Source organism: Myodes glareolus, chromosome X (assembly GCF_982192425.1).
Source record: "Myodes glareolus chromosome X, mMyoGla1.1, whole genome shotgun sequence".
NCBI classification, from domain to species: Eukaryota; Metazoa; Chordata; class Mammalia; order Rodentia; family Cricetidae; genus Myodes; species Myodes glareolus.
The window spans coordinates 46,761,214-46,779,560 of NC_142053.1; the positions used below are offsets into that span (position 1 = coordinate 46,761,214).

The 18,347-nt window shown below is 38.7% G+C and overlaps 1 protein-coding gene across 1 annotated transcript in view; it reads left to right on the forward strand.

Annotated features, from left to right (window-relative positions):
* Nucleotides 1-18,347, forward strand: part of Gucy2f (guanylate cyclase 2F, retinal) — an 81,443-nt gene that overhangs the window by 41,185 nt on the left and 21,911 nt on the right. The window contains exons 7-10 of the mRNA XM_048428529.3: nt 2,721-2,810; nt 10,796-10,972; nt 13,230-13,386; nt 18,107-18,256. Coding sequence (XP_048284486.3) covers nt 2,721-2,810; nt 10,796-10,972; nt 13,230-13,386; nt 18,107-18,256 — 574 coding nt within the window. The remainder of the gene's footprint in view (nt 1-2,720; nt 2,811-10,795; nt 10,973-13,229; nt 13,387-18,106; nt 18,257-18,347) is intronic.

An 18,347-nucleotide genomic window follows, 5' to 3' on the forward strand; every position in this document is an offset into this window, starting at 1 on the left:
GAAAAGGGGAACCAAGTGGGCACTGGAAAATATTGGTGCTGTTACTGTCTTGGGTTCTTCATGGAGATATGAGATTGAGTTCTGTATGTGTAAGATCCTCTCCAGCCCTCAAATTTAGTGATTTGACAGGAAAAGTATTCTTAGCTACTCTGTCAGTGAATAATCCCAATAGAAGGTCAACCTATGTCTCTGATTATGAAGGTATCATGTATGATCTATAAGGCAGTTGGAGCTCTTAGTAACTAACTGACGTTCACATCGTACACCATATGAGGGCATCACATCGATGCAGGCTCTATTTATGGTGACAATATGTTCTAACTTAAATGGGAGTTGTACAGAAGGAGATGCAGATGTTCTGATTTCCAGGCCTAACTCTGGAATGGGCAGGGCGTCAAGCTATAGCTATCCCACCATTCCCAATTATACACATTGCTCAATCATTATTTTGACTATGCTTCAGAAATTCCTTGAGCTTCCCTCTTTCTCCTATCTCGTATTCATGGAACCCTGCGTCCAATTTCTTTCTCCCATCCTAATAGCATGACTCCATATCCCCTAAAAGAGGCTTCCCTTGGCAGGGAGACCTTGGTGACATACAGAATGTACCAGCGGGATGCCTTCCTTTGTGACCAGAGTGTGGGTGACTAAATGTGAGGGTGGAACATGTGTGCTTATAAAATGTGCATGCATTTACGCAGCCAAGGCTTCTGCCCAAAAACAAAGTGCACAATTATACACTCAAAGAATTAGGGCTTCTTTTTTTTAACCTGAGGGAAAACATCATCATCTAATTAGCACTAAGGTGCCAAAGCAGCTGGTAGTTACTGAGGGCCAAGTGACAGTTGCCAAAGGGCTGTAAAGGTTTTTTTTTTTTTTTTTTTTTAACCCATCAGTACATATTTATTATACATCATCTCATTTTGTAAAATTCCAGTTAGAGGTTTGTTCTCTTAGCTTAAGGCTTAGCCTTTGCTGGCTGTAAAGGGCCAAGTTCTTTAAGAGATAAAACAGTTAAACTTGTGGCAGGTCCTCTTGACTACTATGAATGAGTTTTAGGTCCCTGCCCAAGAGCAGAATATGTAGGAGGAGGTCAGTGTGGGGTAAATGAAGAACCTGTGAGTGAAGGGAATCCCAGAGATAAGGCAAGGGGAAAGCCTGGTCTTTAGGTTGCAGGCTTGAATATGGGTCGGAATTAAGATGAGGACTTGATAACATCCAGACTGCTGGTCCCAACCCTACACCTTGTCATTCCCTAGGTGTTCTGTAGAACTCAATTACTGGTACTTCTGAACAGTTTCCAGCTGACACTGATGCAGCTGGTCCAGGGTCACACTTTGACCATTCTGCTACAGGCGCCAACTCCTGCTACCCTGCCTTTCTGAGCTTTACGGGCAATGAGCTTGACTCTCGTGGATTTGTCCAGACAAATCTAGAGCCTTTTCCTAGTTGAGGGACTTTGAACTCCTTGGCAAGGAGAAGCTTTGTAACACAAAATGCAGGGGAGTTACTGAGATGCCTGCAGCTGCCATTAGCCTTTGCCTCTGGCAGCTTTCCAGATGAGCTGCTACAGCTGGGTATATTCCTTAATAAGAGAGTGGTTACACATTCCTATTTTCACAATTTGATTGCACAAAGCTCTCTTCTTTATTATCTCTACTTGATGACAAGTAGGTGCAGCTTGAAATGGACTCTCCAGGCTATAGGTAATAGATGTGCAGGCACTTTGAAGACCAGGGAGCACAGTGTAAGACATTATCATTATCACAGAGGAAAAGAAATCTATATTTATATTGCCTTTAAAATTTTTTTGGTTGGACAGAACTAAGTATGGCTTGGTGACTGATGACACCTTGAGGCTATGCATGCAGAAGAAAATTATCAGGTACTAGCAGTGAAGTGAGGAAAGAATAAAATAATTGAGTTACAATTGACAGTGACCTTAGAAATTGTTGTTTTGTGTTTCAAAGTTAAGAATCAATTTTAATTACTCAGATTTGATCTTTACACATTGTATACTTGTATCAAATTATCACATTATACCCACAAACATTTCAACTCCAAAAAAATAAATTTGATTACAAATAGAAAGAGTTGGAAAATAGACTTTTGAAAGGGTCTAGATGACCTGTTACTGCGGCAGTACATGTTTGAATCAAAATAACAAAAAATGTTTAATCTACATTTAAATCAGTGAGTTTATGATTAATGAGTAAGAGAGCCCCCACCTTGACCCCATGGCCCATCACACAAGAGAAAAATGAAGCAAGGTAAACGCTGCAAACATTTGGGGCATTCTATCTCCTGCCTTGCATTTCCCACTACAGACACCTCAAGGCAGTCGGAATTGCAATCACCAACCATCACCATTAATCGAAGCAAACCCTGTGCCACATCACTTAGCCATGAATAAGTGAAGTGACCTGGCACTTTCTGCAGTGAGTTAAGGAAGACATTTCAGAGTGATATCCTGGCATTTCCTGGGATCTGCATACACGTGGTTTATTTCCCTGCCCTGAGTGCTTTGACACATTTAACTTTAGCTACTTCCTATGAGTTCATTTTAACCCAGAATGGGAGTTTCTTTGGTGTCAAGGGTGGGGGAGGAGATAAACAATCTGCTTGTAGTGGTAATTTTACTGTAAGCCTTTGATGTGAAAGGGACAGTTGTCTAGACTGACAACTAAGTCTCATCAGTACTCTTTCCCTTTTCTTTCCAGGGTGACTGGGTGTGGCTGAAAAAGTTCCCTCCTGGAGATTTTGGGGACATGAAGTCTATCAAATCAAGTGCAAGTGATGTGTTTGAAATGGTATGAGAAGCCCTCATTTGTGTACATCCCTATTCAAACCAATACTTTCTTCCAAGTAATTAGCAGCAGCCGGCCAGCATGAGGCAGTCTGAGAAAACCTGTGCAGGGGAAGGACAGAATGTCATTACTAGCTTGGTATGATCTTGTGACACAATAGCAAATTCAGAAAAATGGAAAACACAGACTCTCAACCACAGAAGGAGCTTTATTAATTTGCACCCATCACCCATATTCATGTCCCTATCTGCAAAATGTCTGTCTGCTTTTTATTGCCTTCTCTTCTATATTGGGAAGAGAATTAAGAGACGATACATCCAATGCTTCTTGCATATTTCTGGCTCATAACTTCTTTATAAAAATAATACCTATTAAGATAATTATCAACCAAGTATACCATAATCATCTATGTGCCCATTTTTTAGACCTTGAAGATTCATCTGGTAATTAATGTTTGAAATATGGTATTTTCTTAACTCCACTGGTTATGATCAAAGTGTCCTTGGATAGTTTACTTAAGGAAGCGCTTATGAATAAGTCAGGCATGATGTCTCCTAAGCCATTTAAATTCTTGCCTTCTCCTTGAACTTGAATTGGGGTCTGTGAAAAATTAGTGGATATTGTCTTTGGTTCTTTCAAGAGCTAGTAATAGTAAATTTCTCCATATTTACAAAGCAGGCAAATAATTCCAACAGATCTGAATGAGGACCAACTGCATGCAGACCACAGTGCAAGTGAGGAAAGAAAGGAAACGAGCGATATGGCCCATGGGAAACAGGGGTTTTTCTAAGGGTTAGATGAACTATCATGGTGTGGTATTTCCCTTACATAGGATTTTGGTGCCTGGAACTGAAGGGAAAATAATCATAGATAAAATGAAAAGGACCAAAGGCAGCAGAAACAACCTATTTCGCGGTGATTTTATGATCTTAGATACTAACCCTAAAAACTACATTCAAAATAGAGATGAAATGACTCAAACTGCAGAAGCTTATAAAATATAAATACGTGAATAAACAGATAAGCCAACATAAGGGTTGTGCATCACACCTTTTCTTTTTGGTGTGTGTGTGTGTGTGTGTGTGTGTGTGTGTGTGTGTGTGTGTATGTTGAGTTTTATTTTGGCATCAGTTCAATTTTCTGGAAGAACCCTCAAGACTCTTTAAGGGGACATTCATGTAGATTTAGGACGTGCTCAGTTTGCTCAGTTGTCTACTTGATCTACTTATACATTCAGAATCCTTTAAAGGTAAGTTGCAGACATTGTCTTTCACCTTTACGTTGTTTTTCATTTGTTTTCTAAAGCCGAAAACATTTTTATACTTCACTAGAGTACAATGATCAAAATCAATTTGACATTTCTACAATGCTGTTATTTAAATTACTACCCATATTTTAAATTTATCAATTGCCTTAACACAATACCAGTATAATGCAATTCTTCTCTTGTCAGTTTACACTGTAGGTTCCCATGGCTGTATGTCTCTTAGGATTCCTTTAGTATGACAGCTTCTCAGACTTCTCTTTCTTCACCCTAATATATTTTAAAGAATTCAGTTATTGGCAAATTAACCTTCTCCCTAGGTTTGCCTAACATTATCATGGTTCTCTTTATGCATCTTTATCCAGATAGTTTCTGGAGGGATGTAGTCTTTTCCGTGCAGTTTATCCAGGAGGAACGCAATGTCAGCTCACATCCCATTGTTGGTGATGTTAACTTTGAGTACATGGCTTACTATGTGAATTACTTTGCCCCACAGTAATTAGTATATGATTTTAAAATAATTTGAACCTATAGAAATAGTTTACTCTTTTTTTTGTGATGGGATCTTACTCTGTAACTCAGGCTGGCCTGTAACTTACTTTGTAGTATAGGCTGGCCCAAAAAACATAGAAATCCTCCTGCCTTAGCCTTCTAGGAACTGAGAATAAAGGTATGAGACACCATGTTTGTGTCTTTCTGCTTTTTTTAGTCTACTCTTATTCATTATTTTACTTACTAATTTTCTTTCTTTCTTTCTTTCTCTCTTCCTTTCTTCTTCCTCCTCCTTCTTCTCCTCCTCCCCCTCTTCTTCTTCTTCTTTTTCTTCATTTTTCAACACAGGGTTTCACTGTATACCCCTGGCTGTCCTGGAACTCACTCTGTAGACCAGGCTTGCCTCAAACTTACAAAAATACCCCTGCTTATGCCTCCCAAGTACTAGGCTTGAAGGTGTGTACCACCAAAGCCTGGTCATAATTTTATAATACTAACTTACTTTGTATACTTATTGGCTGACATTTATTATAAGAAGGAACCTTCCCTTCTCCTCTATTATTTATATTATTTTTCTTTTTCAATTGACTTTATTGAGCTATATATTTTTCTCTGCTCCCCTCCCTGTCTCCCCTTCCCCTTCAGCCCTCTCCCATGGTCCCAATGCTTCCAATTTACTCAGGAGATCTTGTCTTTTTCTACTTCCCATGTAGATTAGATCCATGTATGTCTCTCTTGGGATCCTCATTGTTGTCTAGGTTCTCTGGAATAGTGATTTGTAGGCTGATTTTCTTTGCTTTATGTTTAAAAAACCACTTATGAGTGAGTACATATGATAGCTGTCCTTTTGGGTTTGGGTTACCTCACTCAATATGATGTTTTCTAGCTCTATCCATTTGCCTGTAAATTTCAAGATGTCATTTTTTTTCTGCTGTAGAGTACTCCATTGTGTGAATGTACCACACTTTCCTTATCCATTCTTTGGTCAAGAGGCATTTAGGTTGTTTCCAGGTTCTAGCTATGACAAACAATGGGCTATGAACATAGATGACCACATACATGTCCTTGTGGTATGATTGAACATCCTTTAAATATACACCCCAAAGTGGAATTGCTGGGTCTTGAGGAAGGTTGTTTCCTAATTTTCTGAGAAATCACCATACTGATATCCAAAGGGGATGTACTAGCTTGCACTCCCACCAGCAATGGAAGAGTGTTCTCTTTACTCTACATCCTCTCCAACATAAGTTGTCATCAGTGATTTTGATCTTGGCCATTCTTACATGTGTAAGATGGAATCTCAGAGTTGTTTTGACTTGCATTTCTCTGATGACTAAGGATGTTGAGCATTTCCTTAAGTGTCTTTCAGCCATTTTAGATTCCTCTGTTGAGAGTTCTCTGTTTGTATTATTTTTCAATCATTATGCATGCATAGGCTTTACAATTGTTTAGAAATGGTCAACATCTTTGCCATATTTCTAGTTCTAAAAGAAAAGGCTTCAATACAGTTCCCTTATGTCTAATGTAATCTCTAAGTCATATATGTACTCCTGATTGTCTAGAAATTTCTGTTATGTTGTTTTTTTCAAAAATAGTTTCTTTTACCTGTTGAAATGGTTGTTTTTTATGTCTTTATTCTATTAATATACTAAGGTTATTGCTTGAAAATAAGTATTGAATAAACCTTAATATAGCTGGAATAAATTCCACTTGTTCATTGAAACTTGTTCATTCTTTGAAAGTAGTTCTGGATGATTTTTAGGTTTTTTTCTGCAATTATGTTTATCAGAAAAATTTATTGATAAGATCATTTTTTGATCTCATATATCCTTACCACATTCTTGTCAATGTATTTTCCTTTACTATTAAAATTTCCCTATTGTTTAACTTTACATTTTTTGTGTACATCGTTACTCTAATGCTAAGGGCATATATGTTAGTGTCTTATTAAATACTTTGCAACAGTTTCTATATGAAAAAAAGCAAATTTGAATAGTTTCTGATTACTGTTTTGTAAATACTTTCATTATGAGGTTCTCCTCCCCCCCCCCCCTGCCATTTTACCTACCAATGTAACATCACCAAACACAGAGTTGAAAGAACTCTGTAAAATTTTCTTCCTTGGATCCAGCATGAGTCAGCTCCAGGCTGCAGCTACATATATGCACATTTATGATAGTGATGTTTTTATCATTATAAAAATTCACTTTCAACTAGTAATACTTGTTTTCCTGATGAGTTTTATTCAATAATAATATAGCCATTTCATCTTCTCATTTAATTTTGTGTAGAGTATTTTTCTATTTTCTCACTTTGAATCACTTTAATTTTTGGATTGAATGTTCATTTCTTTTAGGCAGCATGTATTTTTTTTTTGCATTTTTCCCACTGTTTTACAACCTGTACTTAGTAACTGCAATCTTCAGTACATTGAGGTACCAATTGAAATAGTTCAGAATTTGATCTACTATTTATCTTCCATCTCATCCATTTCTCTGTTTTATTTTGTTCATTTTTCTTGCTTTCCTTTTACTAAAATTCTGTGGATGGACTTCAATTTGCTTCTTCTATTTGAATTTTTAGGTATACGTCACTGATTTCTTTTTAGTAATTGTTCTAGAAAGTTCTGAATGAATTTTGAACTTGTCACAATAGGCTTAGTGCTAATATTGTACCACTTTACCACAAACATGAAAGATTTATAAACACACTGCTCTTTTTAGCATATCTACATTCTTTGCTTTAGTATTTGAATGTATATTATCTTCATGAATATTATGAACCACATAATACAGGGCCAGTTTTTACTTTAAATATTAATATGTATTTTAAAGAAATTAAGACAATTAAAATATATTGTTTCATATTTATCAACATATTTGTTATTTGTAATAATTTTCATTTTTCTTAATTTTCAAATGTATTTTTAATGCTGCTAAAATGATGTGGGAGCAGAGGTATAAATTTTCAATACTCTCAGGAATGGAGAGATTGCTTGGCAGTTCAGAGTAATGGCTTTTTCATCCAGAGGACTCTAATCCAGTTCCAAGCACCTATGTTAGGTGACTCATAATCATCTAACTTCAGTTCTGGAGGATCTATGGACTGTCATGAGCACACACACGTGTCATACAGACTTACACATATACACATGTAAATAAAAAATACAAATATCTACATTTTAAAGCATTCAAAGAACCCTCTGACTCTTGCAATATATTGCTTGGTAGTATTAGATCATAAAATTTCTAGTTTGGGGCTGGAAAGATGGCCCAGAGGTTAAGGGTATGTCTTGTTCTTCCAGAGGATCCGAGTTTAATTCCCAGTGTGCACCTCAGATGACTCACAACTACCTGTAACTCCAGCTCCAGGGTACCTAATGTCTTTGGCCTTTGGGGGTACCTGAATTCACATAAACATGCCTACACATGTGTGCTCTCACATGCACGCATACACATGCACACACACATGTGCACTATTTAAAATAAAATAAATAAAAAGAAAATAATCTTAAAAAGAGTTTCATAGCCAGTACCTTAATAATATTTTCTGTTTGACTATTGACTTCTGGGTGTTAGACAGTAGATAGGTTGATACAGGAATATGAACAATAGTTTATACAATGATCAAAACAAAATAAAGTGCCAGAAACAGATATGTATAGTCAATGGTAGAAAATATCTTGCTGCTGCAATACGTATCAATGTATAATTTAATAATACCTGGTGTGAGAGAAGGTGGGTGGGATTAATTCTGGTTTTGCCATATTTCAGAATCATTTTAATTAACCAAAGTAGTATTTAACATTATGTGTGTTAGTGCTTGACTCAGAAGCAGGTATCTCTGGTAGTTAAATGCTTAAAGGTTTTATGTCAAACAGGGAAATAACAAATATCCTGATGCAAGACACATTCAACCCTTGAAATTTTGATTGTAGACAGCTAAGTTAGCATTATGGAAGAGGTAAAGTATATGTCTATCTAGTAATTGTTCACCTTGCAAAAGTGTTCTAGTCTTTCTCTCCATATTATTCAGAGTCTCCATAGGGCAAGACTGCATGTAGGTATCTATCTACTTTCAACACAGAATATTCTCTCATGTTTGCATCTGAGGATGGATGGCTGTAAAGTTCAGGCAGAGATGTAGGCTCAAAATACGCTAGTATTATGGCTATTCGAATAATATGCTTCTGAATAATTAATATGTTTTGGTGCTGGGGAATTGAACTCAGTAAGTCATGTATGTGATCAATCACTCAGCTATAACCCTGGCCTTTTAGAGTTTTATTTTTGAGACAGATTATCATTATGTAGCCCTAGCTGGCATGGATATTGCTATGTAGCCAGGGTAGCCTTGGATTCACAGAGATCTACCTGCCTTGCCTTCCAAGTGCTGATATTAAAAGTGTATCCTACCACACCCAGGGCACTAAATATGCTAAAACACAGCATAAATTTAATTCTCACTCAATCAGTAACAAAAGACAAGTTTTCTTGATTGGTTGGTGATCCTCCTTCACTATGATGGTTCAGAAACCCAGGCTACAGCTATCTTATGGATTTATGATGTCTGATGTCCTTGTAAAATGTGTATTTATCAACAGAATTAGAAAATTAGTATGAAATAATATTTACTTGCTTCTTAAAAGCCTTTAACTAGAACATATCCCTTCTCTTTTATTCCATTGCTTAGACTTCATCATATTGCTATGCTTACTTTTAGTATAGGCTAGGGAATGTGAATTATTTTCTTAATCAGTTTGTATTAGTTTTTAAATACATTTCTAGAGCCCAGTGGTTTTGATTTTTTTGGTTCATAAGAGAATGAAATCTTAGAAGAATGTGCTTAATTTGCTATATGTAAGCGAGTTTTCATGTCTTTTTTAATTGGTTTAGGTTGAAGTAGACTAATAATTGTCATAGGTGTCAGGCTTTTTATACTTAATAGGCAAAGGAGAGAGTCAATTTCCATGAAGATTAACTTATTTTTGGCTCAGACCTTCTTGTTGAGTCTTACTGTATAATTCATGCCAGTAAATGGACTGCTGTTTCTCCATACTCCATGTGACAATCTTTTGACTTTGTCCTCTCACTTCTCACCTCATGACATTATGCATCTAAGATCTAGTCTGTTTCTAGTCATTCAGTGTTGCTACCATTCTAAGCCTGTGTGCACATGAGTGTGTGCACACTCACATATATGCGGTTACATATGGCCAGAGAATTGTACTTACTATATTCGGGGAATTGGTTTCAGGAACCCCTCAGATACCAAAATCTATGAAAACTCAAATCTCTTACATAAAATAGAACAATACTTTGCATCCAAACAATGTACACCCTCCCATATACTTTACATTATGTCTCGATTATTTGTAATATCCATTACAATGTAAATTCTATGTACATAATTGCTGTATTGCTTTAGGAGTAACAAGAAAAAGGTTTGTACATGTTCAACATAAATACAACTTTTTCAAATAATTTGATATATAATTAGTTTACTGTGCAGATGCACAGATTATACGCATGCACAAATGTGTGTGCCTAGATTCTACTTACTGGAACTATTAATAGAGTATATTTATTTTAATTTTATGCCACGGTTCTCCATAAAATTATATGACACAGGACAATGAAATTTTGATAGTCACATCATGATTTGTGACTTCTGTCTATTTCTCTACCTTGATATTTCAAATTTTCCACATTGCATAGTAACCTGGGAAGACTAAACCTATTGCAGTTTCCTCAACTCAGAAATGTTCTGCCCCTCCATCATGGCAATTGATCAATCCTTGTATGTTCTTCAGTATAGTCCAGTTATCAATTCTTTGGAAAGCTTCCTTTGATACCTGCCTTTGGAAAGCTTCCTTTGATACCTGCCTCCTCTACTGCCTGTCTGGATGAGCTGTTTAACCTCTGAACTCACTCAACATCTCATGGTCTCTTAAAACACAGTGCATGATGAGATATAATTTCGAGATCACTTTACTCTTTACTGAGTGTGAGCTCTTTTGGGAGAAGTAACTGCACTGTATTCATTTTTTATCCTATGATCGTATTATCATTTTCTCATATCTCAAGAAAATACATAAGATATATTTATTTTCTCATTTTTTGCAGTTTTGGCATCTTGCACATCCTCATTCTTGTACCTTTGTGTAGTGCAGCCAACAGTCTGCCACTGAAAGATGGCAGCTGTGACTGTTCTCCGCGTGTCTTCTTTGCAGATGAAAGACCTGCGGCATGAGAATGTCAACCCTTTATTGGGCTTCTTCTGTGATTCAGGGATGTTTGCCATTGTGACAGAATTTTGTTCTCGAAGGAGCCTAGAAGACATACTGACAAATGATGACCTGAAACTCGACTGGATGTTCAAATCATCACTACTGCTGGACCTCATCAAGGTTACTGGCAAGACTAAGGGAGTCTTGGAATTTCGTTCTAGATTTGAAATTTATAAAGTTTTTTTGACTGTTGGTTTTGTTCTACTCTATTAGGTTAGAAATGTAAGGTTTGGAGATGTTTTCTTTCCTGTGGGCTATTGTGATCATTTCACTCCTCCGCATTTTCTCCCGAGTACCGACTCTCCACCCTCTCACTGCCCTTTTGTCCATATACGTATAGAATATTGATACAGAAAGTATCTGTCCATGTTCCTTCTCAATCTGCGGGCCACATTTCCCTCTTTTCTTCTGTTTGTCATCAGTTCTTTTCTGCCTCTAGCCATATCCCACTTCTAAGCTGCTTTGTAGATATTGGGGAATAGTCTCACCTAGAATCTTTCACACTATTTAGAACCAGCTGCTGGCTTTCATTTTCTAAAAGATGTCTCAGTCTAGAACTGGATGATGAGACTTTGTAAATCTAATTGTGGATGTGGGCCTCTACCACTGGAACACAAGTGTCCACTGATTATATAAGGGAGCATCTCCATTGTCTGTGTCATAGACTTCTACAATGGGAATTTATGAAAAGGTCTATGAATGAACTTCTGTAGAGTCAATGAACTCTATGGAATGACATAAAGCTCTGTGTATTTGCATTTTGATGGCGTTGGTCTGAGTACATATTGAGCTATGTACACATTAATCACAGCCTTGAGTTTTGTATAGTGACAGATGTTTTCAAGGAGGTATGAAAGGGGAAGACATTATTTCATTCTCAGTTTGTAAAATGGCCATGATTAACCTTCTCCAAACCTCCAGAAGCATGGAAAGGCTACTTGAGACAGTCTTTAGTTTACAATATCCAGCACACATAGTATGTTCTTAATATGTATCTATCAGCTGACTATTGTGTGGCAGAGATGATAATGGAATGCTGTGAAAATATGACAATATAGCTATATTGTCATAGCTGATATGAATGCAAATCCCCCAATTCCTCTTCTAGTACTATTTCTGCTCACACTACACACAGCACTCGCTTAGTTAAAGGAGACAATCTTCTTCAGGCCCATAGTGAGTGATATTCAAACATTAGCTATCCTGGGGAAAAGCATGCCCATTGTAGACTTGGCCTGGAAGTGCTGAAGAGCAAGCCTTCCTGAGAGCACAAAATCGAAAGCGTGGGAATGCAAAGAGGTACCAGGCTGCGAAGCAGAGCTAGTGCACTAAAAGGCCACTTGGCATCAACAATTCTAAATACTAAAATACAGATGTATGTCTGTGTCAAGCGATTAAACTCATCTGATGGGCAGTTCTTGTACATTACATTTGAATGTCATGTAGAGGCTCTCATGCAATCCCACAGATGGGAAACACCTAGCTTTCTCCACTTAGCTATTCTTTCCTTATAAAACAGTACATTAAATTAGAATCAAGTGTTAAAAATCTATGTGAGAAAAACATTGACATTTATCCAACCATCTTCCTTTTATCACCTCTTCTGTAAGTTAGCTACTGCAAAAAATTTGGAAACTAGACTTGAAATTCCTTTTATGTTTATTTGCATATATTAAAACAATTGTATTTCTTTTTAATACACATGCCATCCCATAACTTGGCAGCTCACTATTTTGTATTTGGTTTATAGTTATATCTCTAGAAGTGCATACTGGTCGACTTTATTCTTTCTAAGTGTTACAGAATGCTCAAGAATAAGAATGTATCATAAATCTAGCTACTCCCTTATTGATACTCAGTTTATTTCCAATTATGCACTATAGAAAATCAAAACTGCAGTGTTTTCTTGTTTTGTTTATGTGCATATCTACAAGCATACATGGTTTTTCTGAAGACGTAGAACCTCTACAGTATACATATGCAAACAATTCATAGCTCCTGTTAAATTGCCTCACTAGTTTCTGTTTCTGCTAATAATGGATTGAGAATTGCATTAGATCTGTGGGGGAGAATGAGAATCTCCCAGATCCTGGCAATTACACGGGTATGGATCTATCCTGTACTTGAAATGTCAATACATCTCCCAGTAGCACATAATTCTCAATAAACACAAGATATTTTTCTTTCTCAAAGCCAAGCATTTTAGAGCTAGACTAGACCTCAACATGTGTCAAAGGATTGCTTTGCCTGCAAATAGGAGAAAAGGGTTGAATTCTGGATTATAATCGCCCATGCCATTAACAATCACAGAAATTGACTCTAAAAGCATAAAACAGTTAAATGAGTGGCTAAATAAATTTTGTTGTGTCATCTGCAGGGAATGAAATACTTACACCACAGAAAATTTATTCACGGGAGGCTAAAATCTCGGAATTGTGTGGTAGATGGGCGTTTTGTACTAAAGGTGACAGATTATGGCTTTAATGACGTTTTAGAAATGCTGAGACTCTCTGAAGAGGAACCTTCTGAAGAAGGTAAGCAATGAATTGTACCCTCTGGTGCACACAAGGTAACTTCAAGGTTCAAATGAAACTATGCACTGAATTAAAGCCTTAGGGTGAGTTCAACTCCTCACTTTTGTTGAAAATCCATCCTCATTTCCAAGCCAAGGGACTTGAATGCAGTCTGTAGGCTGTAACCTCAGCCCAGTCTTTCCTTCTAAACAAAGCCATTGCAGTACTGTTCAGCCCCTGCTGAGGCAGGATTAGGCTGTATTGTTTAGACACCCCAGCAGTCCCTGGAAAATCTTGCTGAGTGCTAGACACACAGTAGGTGCTCAATAAATACTTGTCAGGTTGAATGGAGAGTGATTTAGAAGTTGGACCCCCCACAAACTTTGTTCTAGAATGGGACGCCACTAGAGCACATCAGCACTGTACCTATCAGAGAGAAAGAAGCAAGGAGGCAGCCCCCTGCAAATGAGCGCTCTATGGGTTGTGTTGGATGGCTTCAGACAGAGTAAAAGACTTGTAAGTAAGCAAGCCTGCTTGGGAAATCCACTTTGGGCTTTGGCTTCTGTCTGCTGCACAAGTGGCAGCACTAAGGAATGCCGGGCAGAATCAGAACTCATCAGAGCTAAAAGAGAAACCCGGGGTGTGGGAGAACAGACAGTCCCCAAAAGACAGGCGACTAGAACATGGTGGCCTTGCAAGTTTAAAAATTGCTGACTTCACTACATGGAAGGCAAGAACAATAAAAGACAGAGAGCCACAAGTCCAGATAGAGAGATGGACAGCCAGCCATTGAGGGCATCAAAGCTGCACTTTCCAAAGTGTATGCAACACTAAACTGTAGGAAGCCATCTGGCCCAACTCTCCCATTTACAGATGAGAGAACAGAGGCTCATGAGCTGCTCAAACCATACAGTCACCTCACTGCAATTCATTTCAGGTCTTCACCCAGGCAACAAACCCTAGTTTTCTCTTTCTCTGCCCATTCATGTTTTGGAGGAGTTGAAACTCTTGGAAAAATAAGTGACAGCTATGATATTTCCCCTCTCCTGCTCCCTCTCCCTTTTCCTGTCCCTGACATAGCTGTGTGGTAATTACTTGTCTAATTCTAGTTCGAATGCCTAGTTTGCCATTTGCCTTGCTTTACAATAAGGTGTTGCGATAATAGCTGCAGAGATGGCAGGTACTTAACATTCTGTAAAAATTAGATATGGAGGAAAGGTAAAACACAATACTTTCCCAGGGTTCCATTTAATTCACATTAATTCACAGACTGGCAAAACTTTCAACCTTAGGGACATCTCGTTGTAAAGTGAGGACAGGATTTCTGCAGTTTGTCTTTAGCTGTGCCTCTGTGTATGTGCGTGAGAGTGGGTATGTACTGCGTACTGTCTCTGCGTCTTTGTTTCTCACTCTTGTTTGACTCCTCTGTCCAAATTACTGTCTATTCTCCACAAATTGCAGCCATCGCCAACTTTCTAGACTGCAAATCTAGCTTCATTCTAGGTGTCCCTCACTGAATGACTTTTCATTGCCTTTAGGGCAAAGTTCAAATTCTTTACATGAGTCTTACTTGGTCTGGGTTTAACCCTTTCTCTTCTGTCTCTTTGCTCCAGCCCTGATGAACTCCGTCAGGTTGCTTATGCATGCCAAGCTCTCTCTTTAGCCCTTTCACGAATGCTATGCTTTCTGCCTGGGATGTTCTTCCTTTCCCATTGTCATAAACATTTATCTGAGCACAGTTAAGTTCTCTTCCTTTAGAACTCAGCTTAAGTATTGTTGCATCAAGATGTTTCCTATGACCCTGTATGCCCAGCTAAGTTGCTTTCAAGATCTTTAAGGTCCCCAAATTTATTGCAGATTTGTACTTTGCTAGTAATATTTACCTACTCAGTTATCTGTTCCTCATTCCCAAACTACAAGCTCCATGGAGATAAGAAGCAGGTTTGAGTCCCACAGCAACTTCACAGTGCCTGGCAGAATAAATATTTGTTAGGTTAATGAATTAATGAGAAAAAAATGAAATGATGGAACTGACCTATCCTAAATGATGAGGCTTATAGGGTCTGCTCAACTTTTGCATTGGGAAAATTGAGGCTCAGGAAAGTAAACTGATTAGTGGTCAAACTGGGCTTTATAAACCCAGGTCTCTTGAATTCCATTCTGATTTTTTTAATGCTATATCATCATGGTTTTTCAAAGTCGACTATATATCAATACAAGTTCGTGTAAGTAGTAGCTGCAGCCAATACAAAAGAAACCAGGGTAATTTTTTTCTCATCTTTCTGACAGTTCATATCTAATGGCAGCCAGTGGCTCTTACTTGATTCTGGAGTGGACATGAGGAAGTGGGGATGGGTTGGAAGATGGGGATGAGTGTTCATTACTGTTTGCTCTCAACTGTAGTGTAGTCCAGATACAAGCTCGTTTTAGCCATTAACAACATATGCGCCCGTGCTCTCTGAAAGAACTATTTGGTAATGATTGTATTTAATAACTGAGCTTTTTATCAGACGATTGACTTGTTTCCACTTCTCGTACTATTAAATGTGCAGGGAAACCATGCCAGGAACAAGTGTCATTTTTGTTTTTGCTTTCAAATATCCACTCTGGCTCTCCCTTCTCAACCGACTCTGCTTAAACTCTCACAGTGACTAGAGGATCACTTAGTCATTTCAGTGGTTTTGTAAATATGACTTTCTAGGGAGGGAGACATAAGAGCAAACCACCACTGGTACACTACTGTGAGTGTACCAGAGAATGTCATAGAAGTGGATGTTGGTTGGGAAGTCAGAGGTGCCTGTTACTGGGAATAGACGCTTGAAAGACAAAGCGGGAAGATGGGTACACGAGAAAGACTGGGTCTAGAAGTTCTTATTCCAGCCTCTTCATTATGGCTGTCTACAAATAAGGCTGCGCTTCTCTTTCCTGACAAAGCAAATAATCTCTGTTTTCTGTGTACCTTCTTGATTCATAGGAACTTGTCTCCTAGGCTCCCTTCCTAATACCCCTGCATTGCACGTGATGAAAAGTTAGCCATCACCAGCCCTAACCCTGGCCCTCACATCTGTACCCCTTAGCAGGCTTTCTCCAGCTTTCCAGTCTGGACTTCAAGGCGTTTCCCCTAACTCCTCTTTCACGAAGCCCAGGGAGGAGGCACCTGACCCTGCCACTTCCTTTTCTATTGTAACCCGTCAGCTATTCGGTTCCTAGCTTTGCTGCTGCACCCCACCCCCATTCAGGTCCCTTTCACCTCAGGCAAGCTTTTACTGCATGAACTTCCTAGCTGATCGACCTGACTCCAGCCTTTCTCCTTCCATCCAGCTTGTGCAGGTTGCCAGATTAATCTTCCCAAACAGGGTTTTCATCAAATCCCTCTTCAGCCCCAGCACCCCTACTGCCTTTTGTATTCACTCCAAAAGCCTTCATTTGGCTCTCAGGGCCTCTCACCTTCTGCCCTCATTCTTCTTGCCACCGTCCCTTCCCCCATCCCACCAGCCCCATTTCTCCTTTCTCATTATTCTTTACCAGCGCCCTTGTCTTCAGCCCTTTGCTAATCTGCTTACCACCTTCCCACCACCTGCAATTTGCTCCTTTCTGCCTCTTGTTCTTTTGTACATACTGTTCTTTCTTCCTGCAAAGCTCTCACCTCTCAGCTCCAGAAGCTGCACCCTTGACCTTCTTAATGAGCACATTTGAGATTTAACTTTTCCAGGAAGCCTTCCTGGATTAATTTAGCCAGCTCAGATGTTTGTTAGTTTAAATCTGATGAAATTAACCATATTAAACCATTTTTTCATCTTACAGAAATGGTATTTTTTATATCGCCACTCAACAACAATAACAAAAAAGCCCACCCCCTCTTTTGACTTCCTCCTTAATAATATAAAAGTCCATTTCTTTTTGCGTTAAGTTGGCTGCTACAAATGTTCCGATATTCTGATTGCTATAAATTCTGAAACTAGAGATAAACTTTTGCCCTGTATAGGGCCTGAAGTTCAGCAGAGCACAGCCATTACTCAAATTTGGTTTTTAATAGATTCCCTTCCTTGTATAATATAGTGATTTTCATAAATTGTAATTGCAATAAGGGATTCACATGGCTGACTTGTCCTCTGGTTTATAAACTCTTCTTGGGTGATGAAAGCTTGAGTCATGTTTGGCACCATTTTTCCACACAGCACAGTGCCTGGTACATAGTAGACACTCAATGAATATTTGCAGAGCCAGGTAAGTAGCTGCTAGAACTTTTTTGCTCTGCAAAGAACACAAGAGGGCTGGGGATGCTCTCATCCTTTCAGAGAAGACCTGGGGCAAGCAAGTTGAGCTCCGGCAAAATCAAATTACCAGACACATATAGATCTTAGCAAGCAGCAAATCCATGGCAACCAGTCTGGCACTGCCCCTTGCCTTTCCATGGAAACCTGCCAACTGCTACTTGCAGGCTCAAGAGAGAGTGAAAGCAAGCACCAGATAGTGCCTCCACTTCTGGTGTCCTGACTTTCCCCACACCTTTATATTGTGCCTTGCTGCATAGTTCTAAGGGGTGGAGAGAATAGTAAGTTTTCTCTCTCTCTATGTAATCCCTTAGATTAATAGATTCAGACCCTGAGGGGCACTAGCATGCCAGTCTGTCTAATAAAAATATAAGGCAGTTAATAAAACAGCACCCTCAGAGCCCTTTAGGGCATTGCAGATGTCAGTTAATCCTCCTCGCATTTATTAGATAATTCTTTCTTTGCAGAGCTGCTGTGGACAGCCCCTGAACTGTTAAGAGCCCCTAGGGGCATCAGGTTAGGTTCATTTGCAGGAGACGTCTATAGCTTTGCCATCATCATGCAAGAAGTGATGGTCCGGGGTGCTCCTTTCTGCATGATGGATCTGCCTGCCAAAGGTAAGCAGGAAGTGAGAAAAGGATACTAGGGGCCCATTGTGCCCCATCCCATATCAGCAGGTCACGATTTGCCAGTATGTGTTAGCACAGC